General features: G+C 41.5%; 1 protein-coding gene across 1 annotated transcript in view; it reads right to left on the reverse strand.

Annotated features, from left to right (window-relative positions):
* LOC126464350 (transcription elongation regulator 1) overlaps positions 1–23,473 on the reverse strand; it is a 260,399-nt gene that overhangs the window by 148,625 nt on the left and 88,301 nt on the right. Inside the window, exons 6-9 of the mRNA XM_050096228.1 lie at positions 13,602–13,939; positions 11,850–11,982; positions 10,320–10,720; positions 6,008–6,177 (exon numbers count right to left, since the gene is read on the reverse strand). Of these exons, the coding sequence (XP_049952185.1) occupies positions 6,008–6,177; positions 10,320–10,720; positions 11,850–11,982; positions 13,602–13,939 (1,042 nt within the window). The remainder of the gene's footprint in view (positions 1–6,007; positions 6,178–10,319; positions 10,721–11,849; positions 11,983–13,601; positions 13,940–23,473) is intronic.

The following is a 23,473-nucleotide window of genomic DNA, read 5'->3' on the forward strand; positions in this document are numbered from 1 at the left end:
TGCAGTTATAAAACACAGAGGAGGAACTAGATAGGATGAGGAGGGTGTAGTGCACTGGCGAATGGGAACTGGCAGTTGGTAAGAAGGCGGCTAGGAGGAAGAGATATCTGTTGTACTTTGGGCATATAACCAACAGATCCGACCAACTGTCAGAGTTTAGTGGAGAGGAGCCCCTTGTAGCTGTAGGTGTAGGTGTAGGTGTAGGAAAAATGCAGCAGTCCTCATTAGTGGCAAATTCTAACAGAAAGAAGAAGATTCTGCAACTAGATAGTTCACAGGGCAGAGGTGTTGGCCAGCAATTGCAAGAAAGTAGCAACATCAGAAGACTCGTACGTACTCCAGGAGGACCTGCAGAGGATTAATGCATGGTGCGACAGCTGGCAGCTTTCCCTAAACGTAGATAAATGTAATATAATGCGCATACATAGGGGCAGAAATCCATTCCAGTACGATTATGCCATAGGTGGTAAATCATTGGAAGCGGTAACGACCGTAAAATACTTAGGAGTTACTATCCGGAGCGATCTGAAGTGGGATGATCACATAAAACAAATAGTGGGAAAAGCAGGCGCCAGGTTGAGATTCATAGGAAGAATTCTAAGAAAATGTGACTCATCGACGAAAGAAGTAGCTTACAAAACGCTTGTTCGTCCGATTCTTGAGTATTGCTCATCAGTATGGGACCCTTACCAGATTGGATTAATAGAAGAGATAGACATGATCCAGCGAAAAGCAGCACGATTCGTCATGGGGACATTTAGTCAGCGCGAGAGCGTTACGGAGATGCTGAACAAGCTCCAGTGGCGGACACTTCAAGAAAGGCGTTACGCAATACGGAGAGGTTTATTATCGAAATTACGAGAGAGCACATTCCGGGAAGAGATGGGCAACATATTACTACCGCCCACATATATCTCGCGTAATGATCACAACGAAAAGATCCGAGAAATTAGAGCAAATACGGAGACTTACAAGCAGTCGTTCTTTCCACGCACAATTCGTGAAAGGAATAGGGAAGGGGGGATCAGATAGTGGTACAATAAGTACCCTCCGCCACACACCGTAAGGTGGCTCGCGGAGTATAGATGTAGATGTAGATGTAGAAGTGTTGGGAAGTGAGTAGCAGGTCACCAGAATTGTTAAGTCTAGTGCAGTGTTGGTTCAAGTGACTTAACATAGGGGAGTTATGTAGGAATTTTACAAAAGAGGATCAGGGATTGACTGTGGGTAGATCTGGGAATAGTTTTTATATGGACGGGGAGTGTGATGTAAGTGGTGACCCGGTAAAGACTGCAACTCACGGTGGCACAAATGTACACTCTGTGCAACTGTTTCTGCGTCGTGATCGGCCTCATCTTAATGCTGCTGTTAGGTGTGTTAACAGGGGCTGGAGAAGTCTCTGATGGCAGAGGGCATGACTCATATTGCAGTGATGCCAAATGAGTCTATCAATAGATCAGGTTTCACTAGACATGGCCTGTACCTCAATGGGTAGGGGAGGGGGAGGCTGGCAAAGCTTATAGGTGACGGTGTTATGAGTGATGGTGGGCTCACTCATGGGAAAATTACTATAGTAGTTGGTGTTAGAGCTGCTTCTTAGATAGAAGTTAGCTGTTAGGTATCCCTGCTTAAAAGAAGTCTCTCTAACAAAGGAATCACCTTCAAAGGAGGTTGGGTATCCAAGTAGTTACGGAATTAGCATATTTTATCAAAATATAAGAGGTATTGTGAACTGCTTACAGATGTTGACTCTGAAATTATTGGTATATCTGAGCACCACGTAAATAATTTGACAATCCAGAGTCTTCCTTTACCAGAATACAGATTAGCTGGCTGTTTTTTGAGGAGTCCTCTGTGGAGTGGTAATGAATGTAAACTAAACATTATTCCATTTGCGTCTGTAGATGTATCAAGTGGGAACAGTAGTACAGCCATAGACAATATTTTTATTCATTCTTCATCACTAGATGGGCTTTCTGTTGGTAAAAGGGTGAATGGCCTTTCAGACCATGATGCACAAATTTTAACGCTGAAAAGGTTTTTGAACCGAAACAAACATTATGCATAGAATGAAATTTTCACTCTACAGCGGAGTGTGCATTAATATGAAACTTCCTGGCAGATTAAAACTGTGTGCCGGACCGAGACTCGAACTCGGAACCTTTGCCTTTCGCGGCCAAGTGCTCTACAGACTGAGCTACCCAAGCACAACTCACGCCCCGTCCTCACAGCTTTAATTCCGCCAGTACCTCGTCTCCTAACTTCCAAACTTCACAGAAGCTCTCCTGCGAACCTTGCAGAACTAGCACTCCTGGAAGAAAGGATATTGTGGAGAACTTCTGTGAAGTTTGGAAGTTAGGAGACGAGGTACTGGCGGAATTAAAGCTGTGAGGACAGGGCGTGAGTCGTGCTTGGGTAGCTCAGTCGGTAGAGCACTTGCCCGCGAAAGGCAAAGGTCCCAAGTCTTGGTCCAGCACACAGTTTTAATCTGCCAGGAAGTTTCAAACATTATACATAATTACAAACTATGCAGAAAAGCTAATCCAATGGCAATAGAGAGATTTTTAAACCTTGTTAAGGAACAAGAGTGGCAGGATGTTTATAGTGTCAACAACACAGATGACAAATATAATGCTTTGCTTAATGCATTTCTCATGCTCTTTGAAAGTTGCTTTCCATTAGAATGTTCAAACAGAGTACTAGAAGTAAAAGGCAGCCTGGGTGGATGACTAATGCAATAAGGATATCATCCAGAACAAAGTGGTAATTATATCAAAATGTTAGAAATAGTCACAACTGATCCACAGTAGCCTATTACAAACAGTATTGTAAGGTAGTAAAAATGTAGTTAGGAAGGCAAAGAGTATGTGGTACGCAAATAGTATAGCTAATTCACAGAATAACATTAAACCATATCGTCAATCATGAAGGACTTGTCTTGTCAGCAGAACAAGGTCGATGATATAAAGTCAGTTCGTAGTAAAAACATTTCCGTTACGGGTAACTCAGATATACGTACAGTATTTAATAACCACTTTCTGAGCATTGCTGTTGAATTAAATAAAAACTGAGTTTCTACAGGGAGTCATATAACTCACTTGAAAAATGACAGGCCTAAAATACTCCTGTGTAACACCGACAAGGGGGAGATTGAGTCAATAATTAAATCAATGAAGACTAAGGACTCGCAGATATGGAGTGCCTAGCAGAATATTAAAGTACAGTGCTGCACATGGTAGCCCTATGTGTGACCATATTTGTATTTTTTCCTTTAAGAACAATCAGTTTCCTGATCAACAGAAGTACTAAGTAGTAAAGCCACTTCATAAAAAGGGAGAAAGGGATAATGTGCACAATTTTTGACCTATTTCTATGCCATCAGTGTTTGCTAAAGTTACTGAAAAGGCTGTGTACACAACGATGAGTGATCATTTCATTTCAAATAATTTGCTATCGAATGTAAAGTTCAGTTTTAGAAGGGTTTAACAACTGAAAACACTATATTCTCTTTTCTCTCTGACATACTGACTGGATTAAATAAAAGGTTTTCAACACTATGCATCTTTTTTGATTTAACAAAAGGCATTTGTGTGGATCACAAAATATTGCTTTAGAAGTTAAACCCTTATGGATTATGGGAAATAGCTTAGCAAAAGTTCATTCTCCACAGTGCTGAGAATGGCTATGATGTGGGGTATGAATGGGTCATGGTTAAATGGGGGGAGGGGGGGGGGGGGTGCCCCAGGGATCAGTACTGGGACCACTCTTGTTCCTTATTTATATAAATGATATGGCCTGTACTATTACAAGTGATTCTAACATATTTCTGTTTGCTTATGACACTAGCTTGGTAGTAAAGGATGTTGCGTGCAACATTGGCACTGTTTGAAATTGACATTGGAGATTTGCTCCTCAATTTGGTCGTACGGAACTACACGTGTAAAATAAATAAAATGTAACAGTAAACAAATCACATTTTAGATTCAGGTAGTGATATGTGCGTAACAGATCCAAACTTTCTAGAACAGAATAACATACTGCAGTATTTTCAAGCATTTCCAGTATATGGAGCCAAGATAACAAAGCCACGTGAACCAATGGCAAACTAATACAACCACAATCATTGAGAGATTTAGTGTCGATAAATATACATCTGAATACCCCGTGTCACTTATTTTAGGATTAAACATCACTATAATTCTACGTACAGGCTGGTTGTCTGAGCAAGGAGTTTTACTAGATTTCAGGAAATAATTTATAAAAGATTAACTTATGGGAAAGATTTGGAATTAATGACACTCCATTCTGAAACAGTTACATCGCAGAAATCTAAAACAACACGTACAGCAGAAATAACTTTTGACCATATACTATCATAATAAGCAAATGAGTACAGAGGACATTGTAGCTAATATTTAAAAAAATCCTCAGGACCTGGAATAAAAGGGAAGGCAGATATGACAACCGTGCAGTGTAAACAAAAAGACATTTTCTGCCCGAGATCAGAACTCAAACATTTTGCGTGTACAGTAAAGGTACAACTTCACAAACATTTTTCGTGAATCCTTACGCAACAACAGTAGCAACAGATGAGTCAGTCAGGTAGGAAATAAACAGAATGATTATATGGAACATTATATAAACTTCTATAAATGTCATAACAATCCACTGGTAGTCTAAAAACTTGACGGATCAGTGTGGTTAGTATTTGAAGTAGGAACAGTTAATAGGATAATCGAACCAGATAGGGACAGACCCCCTATCATTGAGGAGTTATTGACAAAGTTTACAGAGACAAAATAAATCAGTGTGATGGACATGAGAACTGGTTATTGGCAAATATCATTACTTCCTGATTCAAGAAAATATACCACATTCCTGTTTGAAGAGTTACCCTTCGGTCTAACTGTTTCTGTTCCAATGTTCATCAGACTTTTAGACAAAGCAATAGGTGATAAATTACGAGAAAAGGTATTATGTAATGTATATTTATGATATAGAGTATTACCCCACCTCTACATTCCTGGAATTAATGTTTTCCCACTGTTTACATTTTTTTTTTTTTTTTTTTTTTTTACTGCTCCCATCAAATTTCCTACGTCCACAGTGTTAATTTGCACCCAATTTTGCATCAACATATCTATAATTTCCCTGCAATTTATGGTTTACGAAAAAATGTCATGGAGACGAAACTGGTGTAAAATGACAGTGGCTGTCAAGTAGTGGTTACAAACGCTATGTGGTTACAAACGCTATGTGGTTACAAACGCTATGTGATTACAAACGCTATGTGATTACAAACGCTATGTGGTTACAAACGCTATGTGGTTAAGTTTCTTGACACCAGGGTGCTCTATTCAGCGGATCTAAATTGGTAAAAGTTGGAACTATTAGTGCTGTATGTCCTGCCACTGCCAAGCTCTACTTTTGGTAGTAAAGGACTCTGATCATCATGACACCTTTTATCGAACCATATTTAGTGTGTTTCATTGTATGGTGACTTGTTGGCATCTTCACTCACTTTGCATTGCTCAAATGTTTTTGGTTTAAACAAAGCACCAATTTTACATTTAGCAAAACATGTTTCGAGAATTTAGTCTCATTGTCAGGTGCAGTATTTACGTACATATTTGTTTGTGATGTTACACGTACAATGTGAGTGATAGTTTAAGCGTGTGTGGTTTTCTACATCACTGAGGCGGCACATAAATTGTACCGTACCCTTTTAAAATATTCATTAGACTTTACGCATAGTTTATAAATCACAGCAATAAGCTGATTACTGCTGCAAGACAAGGTATAGCTAATTTCACAAAAATTATATTTTGAGTACCACTAGGAGTGTTTTAGTAGTGTCAAGTCTATCATTCTGATGGCTATCCAGATGTACATGTTGAAACACACAGCTGAACCCCCTCACAAAGGGATGTTATAAAGGAAAGGCCTACAATGAGAATGATGTGCTTCCAAAACATAAAAACTGTACTCTATACATGCACATACTAACCAAGGGGTTCCTGGAACAGGTGTACTTGAGACAGGACGTGATTTGTCCTGTGCCCTTTGTAATTCTTTAGCTTTTTCTTCCTCCTCTTCACGTTTCTTTCTAGCAGCTTCTTCTTCTGCCTTTTCTTCTGCTGTTTTCTCTTCTAGTTTCTTTTCATCTTCCCCATCAACCTGAAATTTGAGACAATATATCATCAGGATGATTTCTACCGTACTCAAGAAACGAGCAGAGAAGCATGCGCACACTGCTACACTTCAATGTAAAGTATTTTATATTAAATTAATGAAGGCAAAATACATCTCCGCAGTCTCGTTCTGATGCAGAAGAAAAACGATTGGCTTCTGTCAGCAACATACACTTCAAGACTGTGGGTAGCTGGCATTAATAAAAACAATTGAAAAATGGGAATGAGACAAGACCTCCAACTGATACCAGTCTTCACCACTGCATTTATTAATTTTATACTGGCTTATGCATTTCAGCCTTATGCCACTCTAAAAGTATCTACAACAGAAACACACAATAAGGTAAAACATTGATAAAATACATTAAATGCACATCATAAAAAACATGGGGAAATAGAACTCACCAAAATATCTGTAACACATTCTTAGGTAGAACAAATCTGAATTTGTTAACATGGATATGAAATTTCTGGCTTCTTCACTTAATGCTTCAATGTGCACAGTGAGTCAACTGTCATTCAGAGGTCATCAAATGATACAGACCAGAAACTTTGTACCCATGCTTGACAAACTCAGGTTTGCTTTACCTAAGAACATGTTGTATATATGTTGGGGTGTTCTACTTCTCTTAGCTTTTTATGATGTGCATTTCATGTATTTTATCTATGTTTTTCACTTAATGCTTACTACTTCTGTTGGTACAAAGTACATTTTGCGCAACTGTACCAATGTTTTTTTCCTGACATCCTTCCTTGTATTTCTCTCGCAGAGCCTTTGAGAATGGCTTAAGACTGAAATGCGCGAGACAGCATAAAATAAATAAATATATTGGTCAAGACTAACAGCTTCTGAATGCGTGACAATAGACTCACTGCACAAAACTTTGAGAAGATTATAATAATTGACGCTTCTTAATTAGAACCAATAACCATCCCAAAGGTATTTGGCACACACTTCTGAACCTCTTTAACACTTGTCGGCAAGTGCTTTCTTAAATCTAAATGTTACGGACCAATCTTTCTTGCTATAACTAGAAATCCTTGTTTGCCTGGGCATGAACAAAAAAACTCCACTAAAAATTAAGTAATGGACAATTCTATCAATAGACAAAACACAAACAACTACACAACCGACATTTCAATGGTCTGTGCTGAGATCCTCTTCAGAGTGACTGAACTGCTGTATTCTGGGTATAGGCTTCCCTTGAGATACCATCTTATTTTGGATGACAGGTGACTACTGACATCACATATGGGTATGTCATTGCACAAATGCCTAAGATAGAGTTGATATATGATAGGCTGAGGCATGTGTTCCTCTAGTAGGTGGCTGACAGGCAACAGCAAATTGTCAGCTTTTACCAAGGGATTGTGTCTGACTGCAACAGTACATCAATGTCCCATAGCAGTTCTCTTGTGGCCACTTGTTTATACTGATGAACCCAGATCTCGAGGAGCTGCTGGCTGACAAACGTGTGTAGCTCGTTGGACTGGGCTCATTGGCAGTCAGGTCGTTGGTAACTTATAGCAATCCTCCCTGTTCTTGTTGTTGCAGTGTTTATTTTAATTGTCTTATTTTCTGCTGCTGCATCCACAGCTGCTGAGCAACCACACAAGTTTCTGGAAAACCAACAAATGTGACAGTTCTTGTGGTGGACAGCTACAAATGATTTGGTGTGCTACCCCATCCACATATATCATTCATGTTCTGAATGAGTGCTAACTGCTCGCCTTGTTTCACCAGCTTAGACATTAACAAAGCAGATTGTAAAAGCCTGCAGTGTAGACAGCATCTATGGAATCCTTCATGGGCCTATAAGCTTGAGGACTCGGGAATACTTCTTAAATTCTTCCATTGTTGCTGATGCCTCTCACCCAAGTCAGCAACAGGAATAGATTCTTCTCTTCCTCTTATTATCTTTACTGAGGTTCATAGCTCACTGTATATTCTTACTACTAAGGACCTGTAAATTTAGCATTTATTTTTGGCAAAATTTACATCCTTTTTTTGTAAATAATTATACATACAAATTTGAAGGACTGTCACACTAAGTTCCTGAAAATGAAACCTCAGTGTTCTGAAACTCACTGTTAAAAAAGGAAGTGGTAATTGTGGATCTTTTTGAAAGAAATGGTTGCTTCAGCAAAATAATCTTTTTCCTTAAAATGGTCTGTTTTCTTCTTTTGACTATATTTAAGCTCTCGACAAAAGACTGTTTCTGTTGAGGAGGAGCAGCATTTTCCCACCAGTAAAATGAGTGCTGCTCTGACAAGATGTTTCTTGATACTCCTCTTTCCCACCCAATACAATAGTTATAATGCCCCCATAGGATTAATTTTAGCCTTTTGTTGGCATTCATAGTCATGCAACCCATACTTAACATTACAGATAGAACACACACGGCACGTAGGGTAGAGTAAACCCAAAAATAACTATTCATACATTAGATGCAGAATTTCGGTGCAACTGTACACTGACAGGTTTTGTTTTTCAGTCGCTATAGTGCACAGTGCAGATGCAATATATAAACTGTCAGCCAGCCACAAGTGTAAACGGACAGAATTTCAACTGCCAGAGAAGACAGAGGCAGGGTACAGAAGAACCTCTGCCTTCCTCTCACAGGAGAGTCAGCCTATGGTACTGTTCCACATTTCTGAAAAAGCAGAACTGACACACAGTCGTAGAGATCGCCGATGCCTTCCGGTGCTGTGAGGGTTGTAATCAAACGTGGTGGACATGGATCGGACTTTTTTCTCATTTCAAAATGAGAAAAGAAAACAACAAGCAAAGCACAACACAAGGAACTCCGTTAACTGCTGCCACGTAACTGAATGTTTAGGTTAACAATGTCATGAATGAGGTAGTTCAGGCCAGACCTCCAGCAGCATTTGATATGGCCACTGTTAAAAACCTCCACCACCTAACCTGTCATGTTAGAAATGTTTGCATTATACCAATTTCTGAAATTTCCTGGTGGACAAATGTATGCATTTTTTGGGTGTCCCATGGCTACTGCATTACACTGCAAATATCTTAAGCCTGCCATTCAACTGGCCACAACTGGTTTGGCCCCAACGCACCGAGTCCACATGTATAATTTAACACCTAGGAATGAAATTGTTCTGTTATTCTATATTTCTAGTATGAAGCGTGTTTTACGCAAGCTGCTGAGTTGCTAATGAAATCTATGTAGCTCTGCTTCCCCTGGCTGCCATACGATGAATGTATTGTCTACATACTTCATGCAACAACAAGGTCTTTTTCTTAATATTAGACTGAAGGCAATTGGATTAAGTATAAGAATTTGTATCAATGAATCAATGAGACATGTGACACTCCACTGCAGAAGAGTCAAGTCCATGAGGTAATGACACAGAGTATTGTCTACATTAGATGCAAGGAGACTGGAAGCAGGCACTATGGGACAAAGAGAGGGACTAAGCGGAGTTTTGATTGGCACAAATATTAAAGCCTTGATTCTAAATATAAAAAACCACATATAATGTTTTGGTACTGGAATTGAGCTGTGAAATTAGGGTAAAAGCTTATTAAGCTCATGAAGGCACAAGATTGACAGTATTCTCAAGTACCATAATGAATATTAAGTTGGAACTTGTCTGAAGAAATTTAGGGAATCACAGAAAACCTAAATATGGTAAGCTGAACATGGATTTGAACCTTGTCCACCCAAACCAACAGCCATGTTGTCCTTGCATGTTATCGAATGCCGCCTACCCAACTACAATTAGATTGTAGTCTCGGTATTTTCTTATCTCTTGGAATGCAGTTGATATCTATCATGTATCCAATTTCCTAGCTGCAGAACTGCCCACCTTCACTTCCAACCTAATTGTTACGGGCACACCAGTGTTGTTCTATTAGAGGTTTTAAAAGGCAGACATGATGGCAGATTACATCAATACAAAAATGATCAACATAATTAGAGAACATACGAATGTTGTACCACGAGAAAGAAAAAGCCATATTAGTGCTATATACATTAATAACACACCGTTAAAAAAAAGTTGTTTACAACTGGATGTTAATATTATTTTCTCCAGCCCTTTAATTCATTACACACAGTTACCAGCCACTGCAAACATCCTCTGAACAGACGAAGTCATTACCTCTCCATTGACAGCTGTCTGCTGAGTAGAAGCACCAGTGTCTGACGCCTGCACTGCTGCAGCAGTAGCTGCAGCTTTTGGAGTTGCTTCTGCTTCTGCATCAGTCTGTTCTGGAGTGACATGATCAGTTGCAGGGGCTGCAGCAACCACAGCTGGAACAGCATTTGCTGCAGCCACAGAGTTTGTTGGTGCAGCAACAGGAGCCACAACTGGAGTTGCAGCCACAGTGGTCACAACTGGAGCAGGCACAGCAGTCGCTGGCACAACAGCAGCAGCTGCTGCTGCAGCAGCAGCAGCAGCAGCAGCTGCAGCCACTGCAGCAGCAGGTACCGGAAGTGGACCTGCGTTTGCTGCAGGACTAGCCACTGTTGAGACACCCTGCGCTGCTGCTAATTTTGCTGCTGTAATAGTAATAAATTCAACTGACAACACAATAATTTTCACTGTGTTGTGAAGAATACTACCTAAAAAAATATAGCATATAAGATACAGCCATGCTCATGATAGCATCACCAGACCAACTAATGCAACATTATTCAAGTTTAATTTGAAAAAATAGCATATTGTTTGCTATGTAATCAACATGAACTTGTTTTAGTGTACTTTCACAACACGTTCCTTTTCATCAGACTGTTAAGTACTACTGCAAAAGTACAATTTTTCAGTATAAAAGAGGTAATGATCAATCAAAATTTTTAAATGTCATGCATATGAATCAGAATGTGGGTGACACAGGAGTGTATATTTAATATACAGTCACAAAAACTGCACACAAACTTCTATCTCACCACAAGAACACACACTGAACACCATGTGCATATGCAAACACTGCCATTCTTAAATGATGTAACTTCATTCGCCCCCAAATACTCTGTGCACCTTTAAAAGGTGTGCATGATTTTTGTTCAAATTAAACAAAAGATTGTCATTCTTACTTAAGCAATCTTGTAATTTCTTTAAAATCTTTCCCATGCAACACCTATAATATACATAATACACACAGTGAATTGTCATAATTAGCATAATTAGTAAGGTGTTCACAGCTGTCCTCTGTGCAGAAATTCAACTTGGGGCTTGCAGGAAGCTTATTTACATACAACATAAATGTGCAGAATACCAAAATTTTATCTAAGCTCACAGAAGACATTCTTAGAATGCAAAAAAGATTTTTAAAAGTGAGGCATGAATTGGTAAGTTTAATGAGAGCATCTCTAAAAACTGTTTCACTTCTGTCATGAGGTAATTAATTTCATGAATACCCACAGATCTTTTGCTGTTACCTGTAATATTAACAGAATAAAAGGGACATATCAAAAAATACTGCACAAAAACTGTGGCAGTATTTTTAATGTCTTTCCAGCAGTGTCTGATAACAAATCCATCCAGGGAAGGTAGAAATGTTATAAATTCTGTAAGATGCTAACTGCTAACCACGGCCAAGTAACTAATTATCAAAGGGGATTTCAGTGAAGTTTGTGTGATAAATCTTGATTGAAAGATTATTGAAGTATGTTCTATTCTTTAACTTACTTTCTAAATCCTTAAGAACTTGTGGTTTCTCCCATACACTCTCCCCTGCTTTAGCATTGTAATAGTATGAACGACCATCTGGAGCCTTGTGTTCAGTCCACTCTGAAGCTCGAGCTACTATTTCAGGGTCAATCTAGAACGGTACAAACATAAGCAATGTACAGTCAAAACATGCCAGATCAATCATTGTAACACACATACAACTGATCTCCACAATTGTATTTATGCACAGACTTATCACAACAAATGAATATGAGAGTATGTAGTACAATTACTCTCTTACACACACACACACACACACACACACACACACACACACACACACACACACTTTTCATACACTTCAGTGAAGTGACCAAATTCATACACTTCAGTGAAGTGACCAAATGAATAAAATATTTTTATTAATTTTAAAAGTCAACAGGAGGTTATTAAACTAATTTTATTAATTTTAAAAGTGAATGAGAGGTTATCAGGAAACAAACATGCCAACCAACAGCAAGTTGGCGAGCGCTCTTAGTAATGAGAACTATTTACACGTACAGTTTGAGTTGTGCCGAGATGCAGATAACAAACCGAAGAGATGATCATTAAGAAAAGTTACTGAATATTAATTGAAGAAGTTAAGCTACTGAACTGATGACAGAGAGTAAATCTAATTGTTGATGATTTAACAAAAAGGAGAAAATAATAAATGAAGTTGGATCATATATGAGTAAGAGGTCTATACATAATGAAACTTTAGTCATCTAACTTACCAATTTCCAAATGAAAAGGTGGTGATGCACAAATGGTGGAAGTATTTAATTTTAATTCAAAGCAGCAATGGACATTACATTTGCTATTGAAGTTCACCAGCTTCTTAGGGATACAGAGTACTTACCGGCAAATAATAAGTAAAGTTAATCCAAACATTTAAAAATGCAATCACAAGGAGCATCAAATATGATGATATAACAAGAGTCAACTTGTTATATTGAGTGCCTTGTTTTCACTATTCATATATTCGCAATGTGAACGCACCAGAGACATATGTTCATTCTGTACACAGCCACGTTCTGCGACATTACAAAATTATACCTTTGCTTTGTTTTGTCATCGTGGTTACTGTATCACTTTTGGTTCTAATGCGAAAGAGTGTTTTGTTACTTGGTTCAGAGTTTGTTCTACTCTGTAATTTTCAGTAAAACACAATTACAGACAACAGGTTACGGATGCAGGCAACTGTATAAATATCTGTTTTCGGAATTCACTGTGTTTGTTGTTTGATCAAAGGGTTATTCAAATGAACTGTGACACTGAAGTTGTGAGACTCAAGTTCTGGAACCATCATTTTTTCATTAATCTTTTGTGGAAAATCTTCAGTCTCATTTTGAATGAAGCACTATAATTTTGTATTAAATTTAAATTTACAAGAAGATGCATAAATTTAACACCTACAGTATCCCAAAATTTTTACAGTAAGAATTTTCAACAGTTTAAATAACAGCTGCAAATTATTTTTCATACTGAAAAGCTCGATCTCTTGGAGGTGAAACCAACGCCAAGTGAAGGTGGCCAGAGTCAAACAGCTGAAAAAACGTTCTTCATCTCTTGCAGGCGAAATCAAGGCTAAGTACAGCCAGTCAGAGTCAAACAGCACACACACACACACACACACACACACACACACACACACACACACACACACACACACACACTTCTCATGAAATATCACAAGGTAGCGATGCATACCTAGTTATGCATTCTTACCTGTGAAAGATCATCGGCCATTGGAGGCACCATAGCATGGGGTGGTGGCGGCCCCATTCCAGGAGCCATTGAGGCAGCTGCCATAGGAGGCGGTTGTTGGTGAGGTGGTGGTCCCATACCCATTTGAGGTGGTCCCCACGCAGGTCCTGGTGGAGGCATTCCACCAAAACCAGGAGGGCCATAACCTGGAGGACCTGGAAATCCTGGTGGAGGCATGGCAAATGGAGGTGGTCCACCAAAATGTGGTGGAGGTGGGCCTCCGAACGGAGGTGGCATGCCAGGTGGAGGACCTTGCATCATACCTGGAGGTGGTTGCATCGTATTTGGCATAGCTCCCACTGCAAAGATATCACTCAATGTAGTGAGCTGACAGTAGCATGTAGATTTGGAAAAAAATTGTAAGCACAAGGAATAGAAGTTATTCTAATACAACTAAATATTCAAAACCAAGCTACGTATAATAAAATTAACATTGTAACTATCAACTTTACAGAAAAAATTCAAATTATGAAAAGAATTTGTGATGTAGTTATTGTATACCTCAGTTTCACTATTACACCACTACAATTGGGAAGTTCTTAGTAGTTTATGTGCTGACTTAAAGTTTTCTTTAGGGAATTCAATACCAATACTCATTTCCAGTCTCAGGCTTCTCTATTTTGAAGCTCACATTAATTCCTTTTATATCTGACAGACTAACATGATATGTTTGAAAACAACTTTGAATATTCAGGACTTCCATTTGATAATTCAGTTACTGGCACATAAATGAGTGACTTTCTTTAATAGGGAAATAAATACTACATTAAATCCAAATTGGGATATTTGACCTCTGTTTCAGATACAGTTCGTTACAATCACAAACTAAGCATTTTGCCTGGATGAAACAACAGTGTACATTAAGTGTGTGTTTAAACGCAATTCAAAGATCCCACCCATACTTTAAAGAAAAAGTATGATAAATGATATTATTTTTCTCTCCATTTACAGCCAAAAATGTATTCTACTCTATTAAATGTTAACGCAAACACACTTCATTTGTTTTATTCCCTCCATGTGACTCTTTACTAGTATACGTGTTTTCAATTCTTGACTCTCACTTCATTCTGTCATACAGGACACATTCATTACATTCAGTCATCCATGAACTAAAGCTAGCAGTTCTGGTTGATACACTATCTTTTAAAAGAAAAAGAAAGAAGGGTTAAATCCATTCTTGCAGCCATCAGATTTTTCATGAGTGCCATGTCTGGTCCCTAGTAGGGCAGACACTATGGCACCACTTGTTTCTTCCTATGCCGTGTACGTTATGAGCAGGTAGAGTCATAATGTACTTGTTGAATTCTCAAGAGAAGTTTGTGAATGATTACACTATTGAAGTTCAGTTGTGGAACTGACGTGTCTGTTTGGGACTAGGATTATGTCATATAAAATACATACATTCAGTTACATGCCGCCAATGACAATGAAAACAACTTGCACATATTCACAGACCCCTCACTGAAATTACATTATCCCCACATCCTGTCAAAGGGATCAATGAGACTAATGTACTTCTTATGTATTTAAGAATATCACGATTTTTCTACATCTACATCAATACTCCACAAACCACCATACGGTGCATGGCAGAGGGTACCGTGTACCAGTACTAGTCATGTCATTTCCTTTTCTGTTCCACTCGCAAATAGAGTGAGGGGGAAAAAAAACTGTCTATATGCCTGCATATGAAACCTAATTTCTTGTATCTTACCTTCGTGGTCCTTACGCGCAATGATATGTTGGTGCCAGTAGACTCATTTGGCAGTCAGCTTCAAATGTCGGTTTTCTAAATTTTCTCAACAGCATTTCTCGAAAAAATTGTTGCCTTCCCTCCACGAATTCCCATTTGAGTTCCCGAAACATTTCTCTAACACTTATGTATTGTTCGAACCTGCTGGCAACAAATCTGAGAGTCCGCCTCTGAATCACTTCGATGTCTTCCTTCAGTCCAACGTGATATGAACCCCAAACACTAGAGTAGTAATCAAGAATAGGTTGCACTAGTGTCCCACATATGGTTTCCTTTATAGGTGACCTGCTCTTTCCTAAAATTCTCCCAACAAAGTAAAGTTGACAATTCGCCTTCCCTACCACAGTTTTCACATGTTAATTCCACCTCATGTTGCTTTACTCCCGGATATTTGAACAACTTGACTTTGTCAAGTAGGGCACTAGCAACACTGTATCTGAAAATCACAGGTTTGATCTTTAGCAACACCGTATCTGAACATTACAGGTTTCATCTTCATACTCATCCGCATTAACTTACATTTTTCCACATTTAAGGTTAGCTGCCATTCATTACACCAACTGGAAATTTTGTCTAACAAGGGGACGCTGCCAATTGTGAAATTCAGATTCGATTCATACTGCGCATAATAAAAGCTCATGGCCAGAGGTGTAATGTGGCAAAGCACCAAGATGCACTTCTCAGCCGTATCGAGAAAATCGACAGTTAAAAGAAACCGTTGCGGTGAAATACTCTCTATGATTAATAATTTTCTACAGCGTCGTGGTGCAGCGGTAAGCGCTCGGTTTCGTAATCCGAAGGTCACCGGATCGAATCTCGCACCATGCAACATTTTTTTTTATTATTAGCTTTTTGTAATTCATATATATATATACTATTAATGAATTGCTTACGCATGTTGGTGAAGGCGGATTGCTCTCCAATTGTACCGCCTCCATTTTTCCGTTTGTTTAACAGGGTGTACCAAAGCTCTCACGTCCGTGCTGATTTTCGACGATGTTATAAGTTGCGCTAGGGACCGCATCTACCTTCTTTCGAAGTTAGCAAGCAACTACGCTGTTATGCGGCGGCTCGTTTCGGCCCATTCAACATCTGTCCTTCAAATGCAACGAGCGAGTAACTGAGTTTATATTTCATACCTGCCACAGCAAATTTGTGTTCGTGGGGTTTCTATTCTAATTCGAACGTTTGACTTACGCTATACGTATTCGTTTCGGAATATCGTTTCTACGTCTTCCGTTAACTATACGTGGTTAACATTATGAAGACAATTAATAACATTTGTGAAATACAACTTTGTTTGCGGAAAACGTAACGATGTTCAAAGTCGCCAGTTTTTCCACGACAAACGACTTTCAACAACTTATTATATGCATAATTGTTGCAACTGATTGCCGGGAATTTTATAAAGATGATGTGACTTACCAAATGAAAGCGCTGGCAGGTCGACAGACACACAAACAAACACGAAAATACACACAAAATTCAAGCTTTCGCAACAAACTGTTGCCTCATCAGGAAAGAGGGAAGGAGAGGGGAAGACGAAAGGAAGTGGGTTTTAAGGGAGAGGGTAAGGAGTCATTCCAATCCCGGGAGCGGAAAGACTTACCTTAGGGGGAAAAAAGGACAGGTATACACTCGCACACACGAACATATCCATCCACACATACAGACACAAGCAGACATATTTAAAGACAAAGAGTTTGGGCAGAGATGTCAGTCGAGGCAGAAGTGTAGAGGCAAAGAAGTCGTTGAAAGACAGGTGAGGTATGAGTGGCGGCAACTTGAAATTAGCGGAGATTGAGGCCTGGCGGATGACGAGAAGAGAGGATATACTGAAGGGCAAGTTCCCATCTCCGGAGTTCGGATAGGTTGGTGTTGGTGGGAAGTATCCAGATAACCCGGACGGTGTAACACTGTGCCAATATGTGCTGGCTGTGCACCAAGGCATGTTTAGCCACAGGGTGATCCTCATTACCAACAAACACTGTCTGCCTGTGTCCATTCATGCGAATGGACAGTTTGTTGCTGGTCATTCCCACATAGAATGCATCACAGTGTAGGCAGGTCAGTTGGTAAATCACGTGGGTGCTTTCACACGTGACTCTGCCTTTGATCGTGTACACCTTCCGGGTTACAGGACTGGAGTAGGTGGTGGTGGGAGGGTGCATGGGACAGGTTTTGCATCGGGGGCGGTTACAAGGATAGGAGCCAGAGGGTAGGGAAGGTGGTTTGGGGATTTCATAGGGATGAACTAACAGGTTACGAAGGTTAGGTGGACGGCGGAAAGACACTCTTGGCGGAGTGGGGAGGATTTCATGAAGGATGGATCTCATGTCAGGGCAGGATTTGAGGAAGTCGTATCCCTGCTGGAGGGCCACATTCAGAGTCTGGTCCAGTCCCGGAAAGTATCCTGTCCCAAGTGGGGCACTTTTGTGGTTCTTCTGTGGGGGATTCTGGGTTTGAGGGGACGAGGAAGTGGCTCTGGTTATTTGCTTCTGTACCAGGTCGGGAGGGTAGTTGCGGGATGCGAAAGCTGTTTTCAGGTTGTTGGTGTAATGATTCAGGGATTCCGGACTGGAGCAGATTCGTTTGCCACGAAGACCTAGGCTGTAGGGAAGGGACCGTTTGATGTGGAATGGGTGGCAGCTGTCATAATGGAGGTACTGTTGCTTGTTGGTGGGTTTGATGTGGACGGACGTGTGAAGTTGGCCATTGGACAGGATGAGGTCAACGTCAAGGAAAGTGGCATGGGATTTGGAGTAGGACCAGGTAAATCTGATGGAACCAAAGGAGTTGAGGTTGGAGAGGAAATTCTGGAGTTGTTCTTCACTGTGAGTCCAGATCATGAAGATGTCATCAATAAATCTGTACCAAACTTTGGGTTGGCAGACTTGGGTAACCAAGAAGGCTTCCTCTAAGCGACCCATGAATAGGTTGGCGTACGAGGGGGCCATCCTGGTACCCATGGCTGTTCCCTTTAATTGTTGGTATGTCTGGCCTTCGAAAGTGAAGAAGTTGTGGGTCAGGATGAAGCTGGCTAAGGTAATGAGGAAAGAGGTTTTAGGTAGGGTGGCAGGTGATCGGCGTGAAAGGAAATGCTCCATCGCAGCGAGGCCCTGGACGTGCGGAATATTTGTGTACGTGGCATCAATGGTTACAAGGATGGTTTCCGGGGGTAACAGATTGGGTAAGGATTCCAGGCGTTCAAGGAAGTGGTTGGTGTCTTTGATGAAGGATGGGAGACTGCATGTAATGGGTTGAAGGTGTTGATCTACGTAGGCAGAGATACGTTCTGTGGGGGCTTGGTAACCAGCTACAATGGGGCGGCCGGGATGATTGGGTTTGTGGATTTTAGGAAGAAGGTAGAAGGTAGGGGTGCGGGGTGTCGGTGGGGTCAGGAGGTTGATGGAGTCAGGTGAAAGGTTTTGCAGGCGGCCTAAGGTTCTGAGGATTCCTTGAAGCTCCGCCTGGACATCGGGAATGGGGTTACCTTGGCAAACTTTGTATGTGGTGTTGTCTGAAAGCTGACGCAGTCCCTCAGCCACATACCCCCAACGATCAAGTACCACGGTCGTGGAACCCTTGTCCGCCGGAAGAATAACGATGGATCGGTCAGCCTTCAGATCACGGATAGCCTGGGCTTCAGCAGTGGTGATGTTGGGTGTAGGATTAAGGTTTTTTAAGAAGGATTGAGATGCAAGGCTGGAAGTCAGAAATTCCTGGAAGGTTTGGAGAGGGTGATTTTGAGGAAGAGGAGGTGGGTCCCGCTGTGACGGAGGACGGAACTGTTCCAGGCAGGGTTCAATTTGGATGGTGTCTTGAGGAGTCGGATCATTAGGAGAAGGATTAGGATCATTTTTCTTCGTGGCAAAGTGATACTTCCAGCAGAGAGTACGAGTGTAGGACAGTAAATCTTTGACGAGGGCTGTTTGGTTGAATCTGGGAGTGGGGCTGAAGGTGAGGCCTTTGGATAGGACAGAGGTTTCTGATTGGGAGAGAGGTTTGGAGGACTACTGAATTAGGGTGTTGTGGTTCCAGATTGTGTTGATCGGAATTTTGAGGTTTTGGAGGGAGTGGAGCTGGAAGTGGGAGATTGAGTAGATGGGAGAGACTGGGTTGTGTGCAATGAGAGGAGGTTGAGGTTTGCTGGAAAGGTTGTGAAGGGTCAGTGAGTTGCCTTTCCGGAGGTGGGAAACCAGGAGATTGGATAGTTTTTTGAGGTGGAGGGTGGCATGCTGTTCTAATTTACGGTTGGCCTGTAGGAGGATGCTCTGAACAGCCGGTGTGGATGTGGGAGAGGAAAGATTAAGGACTTTTATTAAGGATAGGAGTTGACGGGTGTGTTCATTGGCTTAGTTGATGTGTAGGTGAAGGATTAGGTGGGTGAGGGCAATGGATTGTTCAGTTTGGAACTGGTATAGGGACTGATGGAAGGAAGGGTTGCAGCCAGAGATGGGAACTTTAAGTGTGAGGCCTTTGGGGGTGATGCCAAATGTCAGACAAGCCTGAGAAAATAGAATATGGGAGCGTAATCTGGCTAGAGCGAAGGCATGTTTGCGGAGGGAATGTAAATAAAACTTAATGGGGTCGTTGTGGGGGTGTTGTGAGGGTGACATGGTATTAGAAGGTGGAAAGTGTAACATGAGGTGAAATGAAAATGAAAATAAAAATATATGGGGAGAGATAAAGGTGAACCGGAAAGTAACTGGAGATGTGGAATGAAAAAAGGCGAAAAGGTGTTGGTTACAGCTGGGCTATGTTGGACTTGGGTTGGTAGACAACGATGTGCATAAAGGTTAGGTGGTTGTGTTGCCGGCAAAACACGTTAAAGGACGGAGAAATTGGGGAAAATTTCGAAAAAACTGCGTGTAGTATATTAAAAGGAGTGGTATTGTGGTGGCAGATTATGAAAATGAGGCTAATAATTGTCTGACGAAGAAATAATGACGTTAAAACCTGTGGGAAGCGGCTAAAAATTATAAGTGATGTGGGAAAAACGGAAATGGAAATAAAGTGGAAGTTACTAGAACTGGCCGAAATGGTTGTTTAAAAGGTGAAAGGAGCTGTTTGTGAACTAGAAACGGTGGATATTATAGCGGCGGTAGTGCTGAATGCGGCAAAAAAAAAAAAAAAAAAAAAATTGGTTATGGTTTGCAAGTGGGTTACGTATTATTGAGTATATATATATAGGCGGGATAAAATAGTATGGCAGATTACGGTAAAAAGGAGAAGGTGAATACAAAGTGAAACTATTGGCAAAAACAGAAAGAGGAAAATAAGACGACAGAAAAGATTTCGAAATGCAACAGTGACAATAACAGACGTAATTGTTGGATTCAAATTAATGATATCAATATAATAGAAGGAAACATTCCACGTGGGAAAAATTATATATAAAAACAAAGATGAGGTGACTTACCGAACGAAAGCGCTGGCAGGTCGATAGACACACAAACATACACACAAAATTCAAGCTTTCGCAACAAACTGTTGCCTCATCAGGAAAGAGGGAAGGAGAGGGGAAGACGAAAGGAAGTGGGTTTTAAGGGAGAGGGTAAGGAGTCATTCCAATCCCGGGAGCGGAAAGACTTACCTTAGGGGGAAAGAAGGACAGGTATACACTCGCACACACGCACATATCCATCCACAAATACAGACACAAGCAGACATATTTAAAGACAAAGAGTTTGGGCAGAGATGTCAGTCGAGGCAGAAGTGTAGAGGCAAAGAAGTCGTTGAAAGACAGGTGAGGTATGAGTGGCGGCAACTTGAAATTAGCAGAGATTGAGGCCTGGCGGATGACGAGAAGAGAGGATATACTGAAGGGCAAGTTCCCATCTCCGGAGTTCGGATAGGTTAGTGTTGGTGGGAAGTATCCAGATAACCCGGACGGTGTAACACTGTGCCAAGATGTGCTGGCTGTGCACCAAGGCATGTTTAGCCACAGGGTGATCCTCATTACCAACAAACACTGTCTGCCTGTGTCCATTCATGCGAATGGACAGTTTGTTGCTGGTCATTCCCACATAGAATGCATCACAGTGTAGGCAGGTCAGTTGGTAAATCACGTGGGTGCTTTCACACGTGGCTCTGCCTTTGATCGTGTACACCTTCTGGGTTACAGGACTGGAGTAGGTGGTGGTGGGAGGGTGCATGGGACAGGTTTTGCATCGGGGACGGTTACGAGGATAGGAGCCAGAGGGTAGGGAAGGTGGTTTGGGGATTTCATAGGGATGAACTAACAGATCAACACCTTCAACCCATTACATGCAGTCTCCCATCCTTCATCAAAGACACCAACCACTTCCTTGAACGCCTGGAATCCTTACCCAATCTGTTACCCCCGGAAACCATCCTTGTAACCATTGATGCCACGTACACAAATATTCCGCACGTCCAGGGCCTCGCTGCGATGGAGCATTTCCTTTCACGCCGATCACCTGCCACCCTACCTAAAACCTCTTTCCTCATTACCTTAGCCAGCTTCATCCTGACCCACAACTTATTCACTTTTGAAGGCCAGACATACCAACAATTAAAGGGAACAGCCATGGGTACCAGGATGGCCCCCTCGTACGCCAACCTATTCATGGGTCGCTTAGAGGAAGCCTTCTTGGTTACCCAAGTCTGCCAACCCAAAGTTTGGTACAGATTTATTGATGACATCTTCATGATCTGGACTCACAGTGAAGAACAACTCCAGAATTTCCTCTCCAACCTCAACTCCTTTGGTTCCATCAGATTTACCTGGTCCTACTCCAAATCCCATGCCACTTTCCTTGACGTTGACCTCCACCTGTCCAATGGCCAACTTCACACGTCCGTCCACAACAAACCCACCAACAAGCAACAGTACCTCCATTATGACAGCTGCCACCCATTCCACATCAAACGGTCCCTTCCCTACAGCCTAGGTCTTCGTGGCAAACGAATCTGCTCCAGTCCGGAATCCCTGAATCATTACACCAACAACCTGAAAACAGCTTTCGCATCCCGCAACTACCCTCCCGACCTGGTACAGAAGCAAATAACCAGAGCCACTTCCTCGTCCCCTCAAACCCAGAATCCCCCACAGAAGAACCACAAAAGTGCCCCACTTGGGACAGGATACTTTCCGGGACTGGACCAGACTCTGAATGTGGCCCTCCAGCAGGGATACGACTTCCTCAAATCCTGCCCTGAAATGAGATCCATCCTTCATGAAATCCTCCCCACTCCGCCAAGAGTGTCTTTCCGCCGTCCACCTAACCTTCGTAACCTGTTAGTTCATCCCTATGAAATCCCCAAACCACCTTCCCTACCCTCTGGCTCCTATCCTTGTAACCGCCCCCGATGCAAAACCTGTCCCATGCACCCTACCACCACCACCTACTCCAGTCCTGTAACCCGGAAGGTGTACACGATCAAAGGCAGAGCCACATGTGAAAGCACCCACGTGATTTACCAACTGACCTGCCTACACTGTGAAGCTTTATATGTGGGAATGACCAGCAACAAACTGTCCATTCGCATGAATGGACACAGGCAGACAGTGTTTGTTGGTAATGAGGATCACCCTGTGGCTAAACATGCCTTGGTGCACAGCCAGCACATCTTGGCAGTGTTACACCGTCCGGGTTATCTGGATACTTCCCACCAACACCAACCTATCCGAACTCCGGAGATGGGAACTTGCCCTTCAGTATATCCTCTCTTCTCGTCATCCACCAGGCCTCAATCTCCGCTAATTTCAAGTTGCCGCCACTCATACCTCACCTGTCTTTCAACAACTTCTTTGCCTCTACACTTTTGCCTCGACTGACATCTCTGCCCAAACTCTTTGCCTTTACAAATGTCTGCTTGTGTCTATGTATGTGCGGATGGATATGTGTGTGTGTGTGTGTGTGTGTGAGTGTAAACCTGTCCTTTTTTCCCCCCAAGGTAAGTCTTTCCGCTCCAGGGATTGGAATGACTCCTTACCCTTTCCCTAAAAGCCCACATCCTTTCATCTTTCCTTCTCCTTCCCTCTTTCCTGACGAAGCAACCGTCGGTTGCGAAAGCTAGATTTTTGTGTGTATGTTTGTGTGTCTGTCGACCT

This window comes from Schistocerca serialis, chromosome 1 (genome assembly GCF_023864345.2).
Source record: "Schistocerca serialis cubense isolate TAMUIC-IGC-003099 chromosome 1, iqSchSeri2.2, whole genome shotgun sequence".
Taxonomy (NCBI): domain Eukaryota; kingdom Metazoa; phylum Arthropoda; class Insecta; order Orthoptera; family Acrididae; genus Schistocerca; species Schistocerca serialis.